The sequence below is a fragment of the Ursus americanus genome, chromosome 8 (genome assembly GCF_024610735.1).
Source record: "Ursus americanus isolate L20-20 chromosome 8, mUrsAme1.1.p, whole genome shotgun sequence".
Classification (NCBI taxonomy): Eukaryota; Metazoa; Chordata; class Mammalia; order Carnivora; family Ursidae; genus Ursus; species Ursus americanus.
In genome coordinates this window covers 6,096,649-6,110,984 of record NC_142134.1, presented here as the reverse complement: position 1 = coordinate 6,110,984, position 14,336 = coordinate 6,096,649, and the positions used below count along the sequence as shown (strand labels likewise).

The 14,336-nt window shown below is 37.7% G+C and overlaps 1 protein-coding gene across 1 annotated transcript in view; it reads right to left on the bottom strand.

The window, feature by feature from the left end:
• The window catches only part of STPG2 (sperm tail PG-rich repeat containing 2), a 307,272-nt gene that overhangs the window by 172,239 nt on the left and 120,697 nt on the right, over positions 1-14,336 (bottom strand). Inside the window, exon 7 of the mRNA XM_087864396.1 lies at positions 8,865-9,024. Coding sequence (XP_087720522.1) covers positions 8,865-9,024 — 160 coding nt within the window. The remainder of the gene's footprint in view (positions 1-8,864; positions 9,025-14,336) is intronic.

The following is a 14,336-nucleotide window of genomic DNA, read 5'->3' as shown; positions in this document are numbered from 1 at the left end:
TAGCCTTGCTGGATAGAGTAATCTTAGCTACAAATTTTTCATATTTAGCACTTTGAATATATCATGCCACTCCCATCTGGCTTGACAAAGTTCTGTTGAGAAATCTCCAACTAGCCTTAAAGGTCTTCCCTTGTAAGTTAGGAACTTCCTTTGTCTTCCTGCTTTTAAGATTGTTTCTTTATCACTATATTTTGCAAATTTAATTACAATATGTCTTCATATGGACCTGCTTTTGTTGATTTTGTTGATTTATATGGGAGTCCTCCATGCCTCGGTATCTGTTTCCTTTCTCAGATTAGGGAAGTTTTCTACTATTATTTCCTGAAATAAATTTTTTATAATAATATTTTTCATTATATTATGTTAGTCACCATATAGTACATTTCTAGTTTTTGATGTTAAGGTCCATGATTCATTACCTGCGTATAACACCCAGTGCACCATGCAATACGTGCCCTCCTTAATACCCATCACCAGCCTATCCCATTTCCTGCCTCCCTGAAGCCCTCAGTTTGTTTCCCAGAGTCCATAGCCTCTCATGGTTCATTCCCCCTTCTGTTTAGCCCCCTTTCTTCTTCCCTTTCTTCTCCTACTGATCTTCTTACTTCTCATGTTCCATAAATGAGAGAAACCATATGATAATTGCCATTATCTGTTTCACTTATTTCGCTTAGCATTATCTACTCCAGTCCCGTCCATGTTGCAGCAAATGTTGAGAAATACTTCTTTTTGATGACTGAGTAATATTTCGTTGTATATATGGACCACAACTTCTTAATCCAGTCATCTCTTGAACGGCATCTCGGTTCCTTCCACAATTTAGCAATTGTGGACAATGCTGCTATGAACATTGGGGTGCATATGGCCCTTCTCCTCACTACGTCTGTATCTTTGGGGTAAATACCCAGTAGTGCAATGGCTAGAGCATAGGATAGCTCAATTTTTAACTTTTAAAGGGACCTCCACACTGTTTTCCAGAGTGTCTGTACCAACTTGCATTCCCATCAACAATGTAGGAAGGATCCCCTTTCTCCACATATTCTCCAACAATTGTTGTTTCCTACCTTGTCAATTTTTGCCATTCTAACTGGCGTAAGGTGGTATCTCAGTGTGGTTTTGATTTGAATTTCCCTGATGGCTAATGATTTTGAACATTTTTTCATGTGTCTGTTAGCCATTTGTATGTCTTCATTGGAAAACTGTCTGTTCATATCTTCTGCCCATTTTATGATTTCTTTGTTTCTTGGGTATTGAGTTTGAGAAGTTCTTTGTAGATCTTGGATACCAGTCTTTTATCTGTAGTGTCATTTGCAAATATCTTCTCCCATTCCATGGGCTGCCTCTTAGTTTTTTAGACGGTTTCCTTGGCTGTGCAGAAGCTTTTTATCTTGATGAAGTCCCACAAGTTCATTTTATCTTTTCTTTCTCTTGCCTTTGGGGATGTGTCATGAAAAAAGTTGCTGTGGCCAATGTCATACAGGTTGCTGCCTATGTTCTCCTCTAGGATTTTGATGGATTCCTGTCTCACATCAAGGTCTTTCATCCATTTGGAGTTTATCTTTGTGTATGGTGTGAGAGAGTGGTCAAGTTTCATTCTTTTGCATGTAGCTATCCAATTTTCCCAGCACCATTTATTGAAGAGACTGTCTTTTTTTCCACAGGATGTTTTTTCCTGCTTTATCAAAGATTAGTTGCCCAAAGAGCCGAGGATCCATTTCTGGGCTCTCTATTCTGTTCCATTGGTCTATGTGTCTTGTCTGTTCTTGTTCCACTACCATGCTGTCTTTGTGATCACAGCTTTGTACTACAGCTCAAAATCCAGCATTTGGTGCCCCCAGCTTTGTTTTTCCTTTTCAACAATTCCTTGGCGATTCAGGGCCTTTTCTGGTTCCACACAAATTTAAGGGCTGTTTATTTCAGTTCTTTGAAAAATGTCATCAGTATTTTGATTGGGATGGCATTGAAAGTGTAGATTGCTTTGGGCAGCATGGACATTTTAACTATGTTAATTCTTCCAATCCATGAGTATGGAATATTTTCCCATCTTTTTGTGTCTTCTTCAATGTCTTTCAAGAGTGATTTGTAGTTTTTAGAATATAGGTCCTTCACGTCTCTGGTTAATTCCAAGGTAACGTATGGTTTTTGGTGCTATTGTAAATGGGATGGATTCCCTAATTTCTCTTTCTTCAGTCTCATTATTCGTGTGTAGAAATGCAACTGATTTCTGAGCATTGATTTTGTATCCCGCCACATTACTGAATTGCTCTATAACTTCTAATAGTTTGGGCATGGATTCTTTTGGGTTTTCCATATAGAGTATCATGTCAGCTGTGAAGAGAGACATTTTGACTTCTTCTTTGTCGATTTGGATACCTTTTATCTCTTTTTGTTGTCTGATTGCTGTTGCAAGGACTTCTAGTACTATGTTGAATAATAATGGCGAGAGTGGGCATCCTTGTCGTGTTCCTGATCTTAAGGGAAAGGCTTCCAGCTTTTCCCCATTGAGAATGATATTTGCTGAAGGCTTTTCATAGATGGTTTTTATGAGATTGAGGAATGTACCCTCTATCCCTACACTCTGAAGGGTTTTAATCAGGAAAGGATGCTGTATTTTGTCAAATGCTTTTTCTGCATCAATTGAGAGGATCATATGGTTCCTGACTCTTTTCTTGTTGATATGATCTATCACACTGACAGATTTGCAAATGTTGAACCACACTTGCATCCCAGGGATGAATCCCACTTGGTCATGATGGATAATCCTTTTAATGAACTGCTGGATCCTATTAGCTAGGATCTTGTTCAGAATTTTGGCGTCCATATTCATCAGGGATATCAGTCTGTAATTCTCCTTTTGGATAGGGTCTTTGCCTGGTTTGGGGATCCAGGTAATACTGGCCTCATAGAATGAGTGTGGTACTTTTCCTTCTGTTTCTATTGTTTGAAACAACTTCAGGAGAATAGGTATTATTTCTTCTTTGAATGTTTGGTAGAATTTCCCAGAGTATCCATCAGGCCCTGGGGTCTTGTATTTCGGGAGGTTTTTGATCACTGCTTCAATCTCTTCATAATTAATTGGTCTGTTTAAAAAATCAATTTCTTCCTGTTTCAGTGTTGGTAGTTTATAGGTTTCCAGGAAGGCATCCATTTCTTCCAGGTTGTTTAATTTTTGGCATAAAGCTGTTGATAAAAGATTCTAATGATCCTTCCTATTTCATTGGTGTTGGTTGTGACCTCTCCCTTTTCATTCATAATTTTATTAATTTGGGTCCTTTCTCTATTCTTTTGAATAAGTCTGGCTAGTGGCTTATCAATCTTATTTATTCTTTCAAAGAACCAGCTGCTAGTTCTGTTGATCTGCTCTACTGTAGTCCTGGTTTCTAATTCATTGATCTCTACTCTAATCTTGATCAACTGCTATCTCATGCGTGGGTTAGGCCTGTTCTTCTGTTCCTGTTCCAGCTTCTTGAGGTGAGAATATAAAAACTGCATTTTAGATTTTTCTATTCTTTAGAGTGAGGCTTGGATGGCTACGTATTTTCCCCTTAGGACTGCATTTGCAGTATCCCATAGGTTTTGGACCGTTGTGTTTTCATTCCCGTTGGTCTCCATAAATTGTTTAAATTTATTTTTGATTTATTGGTTTGTCGAATCATTCTTGAGCAGGATGGTCCTTAGTTTCCAAGTGTTTGAGTTTCTTCCAAATTTTTCCTTGTGGTTGAGTTCCAATTTTAAAGTGTTGTGGTCTGAGAATATGCAGGGAATAATCTCAGTCTTTTGGTACTGGTTGAGACCTGTTTTGTGACCCAGCATGTGATCTATTCTGGAGAACGTTCCATGTGTATTTGAAAAGAATGAGTATTTTTTTGTTCTGGGGTCTAGTGTTCTATATATATCTATGAGGTCCAACTGGTCTAGTATGGCATTCAAAGCTCTTGTTCTTTGCTGATTTTCTGCTTAGGTGATCTGTCTATTGCTGATAGTGGAGTGTTGAGGTCCCCTACTATTAACATATTTTTATCTATATCTCTCTTTATTCTGGTTAAGAGTTGGCTTCTGTATCTTGCTGCTCTCCTGTTGGGGGCATAGATATTTATGATTATCATATCCACTTGTTGGATACATCCTTTAAGAATACTATAGTGTCCTTCTGTATCTCTAACTACAGTCTTTAGTTTAAAATCCAATCTGTCTGATATGAGAATTGCTACCCCAGCTTTCTTTTGAGGTCCATTGGCATGAAAAATGGTTTTCCATCCCTTCACTTTCAATCTGGATGTATCTTTAGGTTTAAAATGAGTCTCCTGTAGACAGCAAATTGATGGGTCATGTCTTTTTTCCAATCTGCAACCCTGTGGCATTTATGGGAGCATTTAGGGCATTCACATTGAGAGTGATTATTGAGAGATATTATTTTAATGATGTCATGTTGCCTGTAAAGTCTTTGTTTCTATAGATTGTAACTTTCTGTTCTGTATCACTCTTGGGACCTTTTTACTTTTATAGAACCCCCCTTAATATCTCTTGTAGGGCTGGTTTCGTGGTTATGAAATTGGTCAGTGTCTGGCGATTCTGGAAGGTCCTTATCTCTCCATCAATTCTGAATGACAGCCTTGCTGGATAAAGGATCCTTGGCTGCATGTTTTTCTCTGAAAGAGCTTTAAAAATGCCCCCCCCAACCCTTTCTCTCATTCTAGGTCTGTGTAGACAGGTCTGACGTAATTCTGATATCTTTGCCTTGTTATGTGAGAAATTTCTTTGCCCTGGCCGCTTTCAATACTGTATCCTTGGATCTAATATTTGCGAATTGCACTATGATGTGACGTGGTGTAGGTTTGTCGTGGTTTAGCTTGGGAGGAGTCCTCTCTGCCTCTTGGACACGAATGTTTGTTTCCCTTGCTAGATTAGGGAAGTTTTCAGCTACAATTTGTTCAAATATCTCTTCTAGACCTCTGTTTTTCTCCACCCCCTCGGTGATGCCGATGATTCTGACATTGGAACATTTCATTGAGTCAGTAATCTCCCGTAACCTACATTCTTGAGATTGGATTTTTTTAAGCCAAGTTTCTGTTTTAGCTTTCTCTTCCACCATCCCATCCTCCAGTTCACTAATTCGTTCTTCTGCCTCATTTACCGTGGCCATTAGAGCATCTAGTTTTGACTGCATTTGATTCATAGCATTTTTAATTTCTGCCAGATTCACTCTCATTTCTGCCCTTAGAGATTCTATATTCTTGTTAATATTTTCGTTAATATGTTTTTCAAGCCTACACATCATCTTGACCATTCTTACTCTGATCCATTTGTGACAATTTGGTTATAACCATCTCCATCAGTTCTGTGGCAGAGGCCACAGACTCATTATCTTTTCTTTGCTGGGGGGGATTTCTCCTTCTCGTCATTCTGATGAGGAGAGGTTGCGGGGTTGCCCAGAGCCCAAATTATTGACCAGGACCCAGGCAGCGTGCTCTTGTTTTATAGGGACTTTAGGGATGTCAGCTTCTTGATTTTTCAGCCTGTCTTTTGGGGGAAGGGCCTGCTGTGCTGATATTCAGGCAACCCTGTTTGGGTAGTCTCCCTGTCCCCCGTGAGGGGGGATGGGGATGGGCACAATGTGAGCTAGTATTTCCGGGTTTTTGTTCTCTGGCAGCTTTCCCTGGCGGTTTTCTGTGCCCCTTCTGAGAGTCAGAGCAGCGGGTGGCTGAATCCCAGCCTCTGGCTCAGAACAGAGAGATCACAATCCGCTTTCCACTGAGCTCTCCTGGCCTCTTTAACTCTGTTTCTGTTGGTGCTGCTAAAAACCCTGCAGCGTCCCGGGTTGTGCACCCCACAGCTGGTGTCCCAGCCCTCACTTCCAGGGCCGGCATGTCTCTGTCCTTTGTGCTTTAACACCGCCAGCCGCCCCCGGTTCCCGCGCGTGTTCCTGAGCTCCCTGTTTCAGTGTGGTTTCGGGGGGGGCTCTGGAGCACCGGTTTTCAGTCTGGTTGCACCGCATTCCCAGGCTCATGGTCTCAGTCTGGTTCCAGTGAGCACACCAGAGCTCCGGTTTTCAGTCTGGTCACATGTGTATTCCCAGGCTCACGGTCTCTGTCTGCTCTCTCGCGGGTGCTGGTCCATGAGTCCATCCGCTCCCCAGTGTAGGTGGCTACCGCTTCCTGGCGCCTGAGCTCAGAGGCTCCCTCCCCCTTCCATTTATCTTCCGATATCTGTGTGCAGATTCACGGCTCCCTGCTTCGTACCTCAATACTCAGTGCTGGAGATGTTCATTTATAGAGATCCAGATGTATCTTCCTACGTCTCAGGCTGATTCTGTGGGTGTTCAGGATGGTCTGGTACCTATCCAGCTTGACTCAGGGGACCAGCTGAAAAAGGGGACCCCTACTCCTCTACCATCTTAACACCTCCCTGAAATAAATTTTCTGCTTTCTTTTCGCTCTCTTCTTCTTCTGGAATTTCTATAATACGAATGTTATTTCATCTGTTGGAGTCATGAGTTCCCTACGTCTACTCTCATGTCCCACAATTATTCTTCCTCTCTTTTTGTTCAGCTTCATTATTTTCCATTATTTTGTCTTCTAGATCACTAATTTAGTCCTCTGCTTCTTCTGGCCTGCTGTTAATTGCATCAAGCCCATTTCCAATCTTGTTTATTGTATTCTTCAACTCTGATTGATTCTTTCTTAACTCTTTTATCTCTGTGGTAAGGGTCTCCCTAATGTCTTCTTTTCTTTTGTCAAGCCCAGTGAGTATCATTATGATTGTTGCTTTAAATTCTCCATCAGGCATGTTACTTGTATCTGTTTTGCTTAGATCTCTGGCCATGGCCTTAACTTGTTTTTTCATTTGTAATAAATTCTTCTGTCTTGACATTTTGTCTAAGTCTCTGCATTCTTCTCTGTGTTAAAAAGCCAGTTATGGGGGCGCCTGGTGGCACAGCGGTTAAGCATCTGCCTTCGGGTCAGGGCGTGATCCCAGCATTATGGGATCGAGCCCCACATCAGGCTCCTCTGCTAGGAGCCTGCTTCTTCCTCTCCCACTCCCCCTGCTTGTGTTCCCTCTCTCACTGGCTGTCTCTATCTCTGTCAAATAAATAAATAAAATCTTAAAAAAAAAAAAAGCCAGTTATGTCTCCTACTCCTGAAAGTAATAGCCTTATGAAGAAGAGGTCCTGTAGTGCCCAGGGTTAGCACTTCAGGGAATATCTCCAGTCGTGCTGCATGCACTCTGCTATTGTGTTTTGGCTGCTCTATCCTTCAGGCCAGTTGTCTGTAGAGGCTCTCCTTGCCTGTATGGGCAGTGTTGGTCCCTGGACTGAATGTGGTGAGTTTTAACTAGGTGATCTCTGGTTTGCTTGTGAAATGAGACCTGACACCAGCTCTGCCAGAACTGAAGCCCTGCAGAATTCTCTGGTCAGGAGAAATGGTGTGGGTAGGGGTTTCTGGGGAGAAGGGGCCTGGTTTTCTGGGGCAGGAACCTGTTGTGCTGGGACTGAGGCAAGCTTGACTGAGAAGGGCAGTCCTGCCAGAAAACAGGGGATGGGTCTTGGTGTAAGCAAGTTAGGCAGCCACAAACACAGTTTATTTCTTATAGAAAAGGAAGAGTGCTTCAAAAGATGGAACCAAGAGCCCAAAAGGTAGAACAAAGGACCTTGGAAAAATATTCCCAGGGAGCCCAACTGGGCCCTAATCAAGGAAATTACAAAATGTGCCTGGTTGGATTTCATAGCTGCTATAGGCCTATGGCTGTTATGGGCCTCTAGTTTTCTCTTTTCTGAATAGGAGCATCTAGTATGATTATCCTATCTTTCTCCCACTGCTGTTTTTCAATGTGTGAGGCAGTAATGTGTGTCTTTAGTTCATAGTTCTTCTGACAGACAAAAGTCATATTCAAGTAGCTAAAATATCACATCCAAGAATTCTCACCTATAGTGATACAGTCTTAGGTAATGAAATCCTGGACTTCAAGATTACACCATGATTACATGAGACTTTGGGGGCCTGGAAAAGGCATGTGGGGCAACTGAAAATGTTTTGTGGGCCGAGGGTAGACTATAATAAATTTAGGTTAGCCAAAAATTCTTTGCTACCTGTGTCATTGAGAGATGAAGCGTCATTATCTTCTGTTCAATATGTGCTACCCTGAGTAACCTGATTAACAAACAGAATGTGGGATTTCTGACATTGGAAAATAAGCCCTGTACCATCCTGCCACGTCCTGTGGAGCCCTGTGCTACCAAATTAAAAGACCAGCTACCCTGGGGCAGCAATGCTGAAGCTATGTATGTGCTCTGAATGACAGTCTTATCTGAGCGCTGCCTTCCAGCCATCCCACAAAATATTAATAGAATATTAGAAGATATAACAGAAAACTCTGTGTTTTAAGCCACTACGTTCTTTATGCAGCAACACAAAACTATATGTTAACATTTATATAAGTTATTTTTGTGCTGGATTCTTAGTTCTGTATACTAAAACATCCAGTGAAAACACTAGAATATATTTTAGGATATCCCCAAAATAAAATTTTAACAAAAGTACATATCATAAGTTAAATTACTGGCAGTGACCACATAGTTGATATATATGTTCACCCATAAAGAGAAATTAGGAAATTTACTGAATAAAGGAAAGCAAGAGAAAATTACCATTAAGATACATGATGTGTTAAACTGAAATCTTACTAAAGTTATATATTATTTTTAATCTATCTGTGTTTAATGTATAGTCGATACTTTAAAAATGTGCCCAAAAAAAAATGTGACTTAAAATCACAACATAAACCACAGAACAAAAAAAATGAACTTTTTGGTACATCCATCTTGTCAAGAATATTAAGTTATATAACTACATGGATTAATTGCTAACCTGGCATTTTCTCTGTCCTGGAGTCCTGTGTGAATCGAGCAGCACTTTGACCAAATGCGGTACTTTTCGGTGTTGGTGTTTTCTTCACGGAATTGAAAGCAGTTCGAGATTCATTATATGTGCCAGGAGCTGGAGTGATTGATTTCATAGGTACAAATCTCTGGTAAAGAACGGGAAAATATGCCAATGAGAAATGTACTATATAGTCCATTTGATATTTCATGAATTAAAAGTTGCCTTCTTAGTTAATATAACATCTGGAGTTTAATTTATTTCTTAATGGAGTGAAAAAATACAGATAAATTAAGATCTTGTACCTATCAAAACATAAAATATATAGCTTTTAGTAAAATCATACATATATTAATACAGTAATGCATTATGTACTTTACTAAGCCAAATAGACATTTTGAAGGAAATTACCTCAAGATGAGTTTCTAGATGATAATGTATGGACAATTTTCACATTTAAATTATTCTGCAAGTTAATATAATAAATAAAAACTATATAATCTAACATAGTTTCTTTTATGTAATAAAATTATGCAAATTGACAAAGTTCCTTGACATATATATTCAATTGACTCAACAATGTCATTAAATATCTTAAGAAAAAACCTTAGATTCAAGTGATATATAAATCTGGTTTAGCTTATAATACTAAACTTATTATATTATAAACTTATATAGTAAGTTTATTATAAACTTGTAATAGTTAACTTAATATTAAATATATATATCTATATAACTGAACTCATGAAGTATAGCATTGTATATTTTCTTAGCTTTTCATTTGGAATTAACTTCAAATTTACAGAAAAAAAATTTGCATGAACAAAAATAATTCAGAAAACACATATATAAAGTTTACCCAGATTCGCCCATTGTTAACATTATGCCATTTGCCTTTTCATTTGCCCATACTCTTTTGTTTCTTTCTCTTCTTTCAGTATGTCCATTCCTTCCTCTCTGTGTCTCTCTGTCTGTGTGTATGTCTCTCTCTACACACACACACACAAACACACACACACACATACATGCAGCATATATATAGAACCATTTAATGTAAAGTTATATATGTCATGGCCCTTTACCCCTTAATACTTTCGCGTGTATTTACTAAAAATATGGATTTTTTTTTTACATATCAGAAGCACAGTTATCAACTTCAATAAATATATCAATGATATAATATTTTTATCTAATCAACTACTTATATTCCAAATCTGTCAGTTTATCTAATAATGCCTTTGTTCCATTTTCCCCCTTCAGTATATAATTTAATCTAGGTTCAGATATTGCTTTTAGCCTCCTTTAATACAGAAACATTTCTACAACCTTCCTTTGTATTCTGTGACTTTGGAAGAATATAGCACCCCACTTTTGTATAATAAAAACCTTTGTTAGTTGGGACTTCTCTGATGTTTCCTCATGATTATATTCAGGTTATGCATTTCAGGACAGCATACTAAATAGGTGCTGCAGCTTTCTCAGAGTATCATATGTAGAGGTACAGGATGTCCTTGAACCTCAACAGTCATTTTAATTTTATAAAATTGAATACTCCCTCTACATTTATCAGTAAGCACTCAACATTCCACTGTAAGCTAAAGCCCTCTCTTCTCCCCCAATTATTCATTATTTAACTACTTATTTATCTACTTATTTATGTATTTATAATCCATATGGAAATATGAATGCCAGTTTTAACTATTTATAATTAATTATTTTTTTTAATCAGTGGGGAGCCCTTCAAGTTGGTTCATATGTCCCTATGATATGCTATCATCTTTTATTTTTTTGTAACATTTCTTATTTTGTGACATAACAAGATGTTACAGGTTCATCTTCCACCTACTTTGCCCAGTCCCTGCTTCTTGGCTTATTTAGCAAGCTGGGATATATATCTATATATCTATACTATCGACACCTATACCTACAACTTTATCTATACACACACATATACTCATAGAGACACATATATATTTAAGGAATCATGAGTTCACATCAAACCTTCAATTCAAATCTATCATTCAAGTTCCCTTTTCACCTCCCCCATCCATATTTGTATGTACCTTCTTCCAAGTGAAAACCCTGATTCACAATATTGACACTTTTGCTCAGAGTAATACATCTAAAATAGTTTCATTATTGCTTCACCCTTACCATTATAATAAACCAACCTCCTAAAAAGAATCCAGAATTTGTTTGTAATTCTTTCACTCAGTATCCCCTCCAATTCCATCCTATCCAAGACTGGTGTAGTCAAATACCGTGGTTACATGGATTATTCCTTATCCCCGCTTCAATGTGGCCAAAAGTATTCACTTAGAATACGATGGTACATTTGTTTCCATTCACTTTCAGTTTTAGGGGTTTTTTTTAAAGCCTTCCCATTCTTACCATGTATTTTTATTTTTTAATATATGGAACATTGACATGCTTCTAAAAGACAAATATGTATTTTAAAAAGTATACTCAAAGTTGTGCTATTCCCTTCATCTCCCTTCTACCCCATGGATGACGCACCACTGGAAGAAAATAGTCCAAATTTATAACATTCGCTTATTTTCATGGTATAGAAATTATTAGTCACACTACCATGTGGCTAATCTCATGCTACCATTATAACATCAACCAACATGCAAAACCGGAAAAATTAACAGTCAGTTCCTGCAAGCCAACAGAAATGTCCTAACTGCAGCATACCAGCACTTCCACTCCATCTCTTTACCATCCCTTGTAGGTAACCAACTTCATTGTGTTCTGATTTATCCTTTATGTGTTTATATAAAAATAAGTAATTATGTGTATGTTTTATTTTTTCTTTTCCATTTTCTTATTGAAGTATAATTAACATACGGTGTTATATTAGTTTCAAGTGTACAATATAAGGGTTGTATAATTCTATATATTACTCAGTGCTCATCATGATAAATATATTCTTAATCTCCTTTATTTCATCCATCCTCCCACACACCTCCCCTCTGGCAACCACAAGTTTATGCTCTGTATTTAAGAGTCTGGGGGGCGGGGTGTTGTTTGTCTCTTTTTTTTCTTGTTAGTTCATTTGTTTTGTTTCTTAAATTCTACATATAAATGAAATCATATGGTATGTGTCTTTCTCTGTCTGACTTATTTCTCTTAGCATTATACCCTCTATGTCCACTCATGTCATTGCAAATGGCAAGATCTCATTCTTTTTTATGGCTAAGTAATATTCCAATGTGGGATGTGTGTGTGTGTGTGTGTGTGTGTGTGTGTGTCTATGTATACACACACACACACACACACACACACACACCACTTCTTTATCCATTCATCTATTGATGGACACTTGGGTTGCCTCCATATCTTGGCTACTGCAAATAATGCTGCAATAAAAATTCCGAAATAGACATTTTTCCAAAGATATACAAATGCCCAACAGACACAGGAAAAGATATTCAACATCACTAATCATCAGGGAAATGCAAATCAAAGTCACAAAACTACACCCACCACAATGGCTAGAATCGAAAAGACAAGAAATACCATGTTGGTGAGGATGTGGTGAAAAAGGAATCCTCATGCACTATTGGTGCGAACGTAAATTGACACAGCCACTGTGGAAAACAGTGTGGAGGTGCTTCCAAAAATTAAAAATAAAATTAGCCAAATGATCCAGCAATTCAGCTACTGGGTATTTACCAAGGGAAAACAAAAACACTAACTTGAAAATATATATGCATCCTTCTACTTATTGCAGCATTATAGGTATGTTTCTCACTTTCCTTTCTTTTTTATACAAAAGGAATACTGATGCCTGGGCCCTATTCTGGACAAATTGAATCAGTCTCTGGAAAAGAGGAAAGAAGGTACCCGGGTATCTAATTGTGTTAAAATTCCCCCAGGTGTTTCTAATACGCAGCAAGATTGAGAACCATTGTTGTAAAAGAAGTCTTATGTTTTAAAAACTAATAGTTGAAGACCTAAGGAAATTCAATGCATTTAGATAAAATACCATGTAACTCCTTAAATCAATAACTAAAATAAGTACCCCAGAAAAATGTCTACTTCTATAAACCAAAAATTATGTGTTCTAAGTCTACCTTGTTAATTGCATTATTGCTTTTTCTATCAGTCATTAAATATATCTGTTCATATTCAACCAACCACTAACACTAACCCTTAGCAGGCAGTCCTGTTGGTTTTAATTCTTCCATATCTTTCACCCCAGACCCATTATTGTTTTCTTCATCATCCCCTTAAACAAAACTGGTATCATATTCTTTTCCACTTCCGAAAATACATTTAAAATTCTGTAATTGGTGCCAAGTCATATCAAATCAGGACTACATATTAGAAGAATAGAAACAACACAAGAACTGAAAATTCTAGTTATAAAAATGATATTTTTGAAAAAATCAAGGACACACATACACACACACAATATCCTGTTCTCACACATCCATTTTGTGTAGTAGCTTAAGTACTATCAAGTCGCTCAAGACAGACACCTGGTATTCATTCTTGATTCTTCCCAGTCCCTCACCACAACATCTAACCCATTAAAGATTCATGTTAATTATGTCTCCAAAAATATACCTGCAATCCATCTCCTTGTCTCCAAGGAGGTGCCTCTTAAGTACAATGAAACCAAAGTAGTAACCTGTAGTCATGTGAAAGTTAACAACCTTCCTGAGTTAAGATAAATTAAAATAATCAAAGCTGTATGTAGTACAGTTGGATAAATACTGCAACTACTTTGATCTAGAGGCTTCCACATGATAAAAGTTTGCTGGTATTAAACTACCATGGAAATATCTTAGATAACTTCAAGTAGCCTTGGTGTACACCCTGGAGAATGTGACACAATTACTGTGAAACAGACTCTTGCATCACAAATAAAGACCCTAGTTGCAGCTGTAGATATGATCTATCTCCACCCTCCAGAGAGAGAATTCAGAACATTCTCTGAAAAACATGCATGTCCTTAAAGATTACTTGTTAATACTCTACATATTCATTGGCAGAGTATATTTTAAAACTCAGACTAAATCTATTATAAGCTAAACTGAATGTTCACATATACAAATTTAAAATGTTTAATAGATTGTTTCAATTCAAATAGTCACCTTTGCATGTTATTGTTAATATTATATCTTATTTCATTTCATTTTACCCATATTTTTTGGCAATATGATTTGTTCCATCCATGTCTGCTTCCAATTTGCTTAAATGTCATTTTTTTCTTTTTATGATCTCCCTAAACACCATTAGATTTGTTGCTGGCTTCATATTGTATCTATGCTCTGTGTATGAAAATGACTGTAGAACATTACCTGGGATTGAGAAAGAAAAGCAGGTGATGCATCATTTACACTTGGTATCATACTTTCAGCCTTCTGAAATTGACTTTTAATGTCATATTTTCCAGGTCCTGGTACTCCCTAAATTACAGAAAGGAAAAATACATGTTCTCATTAAGAA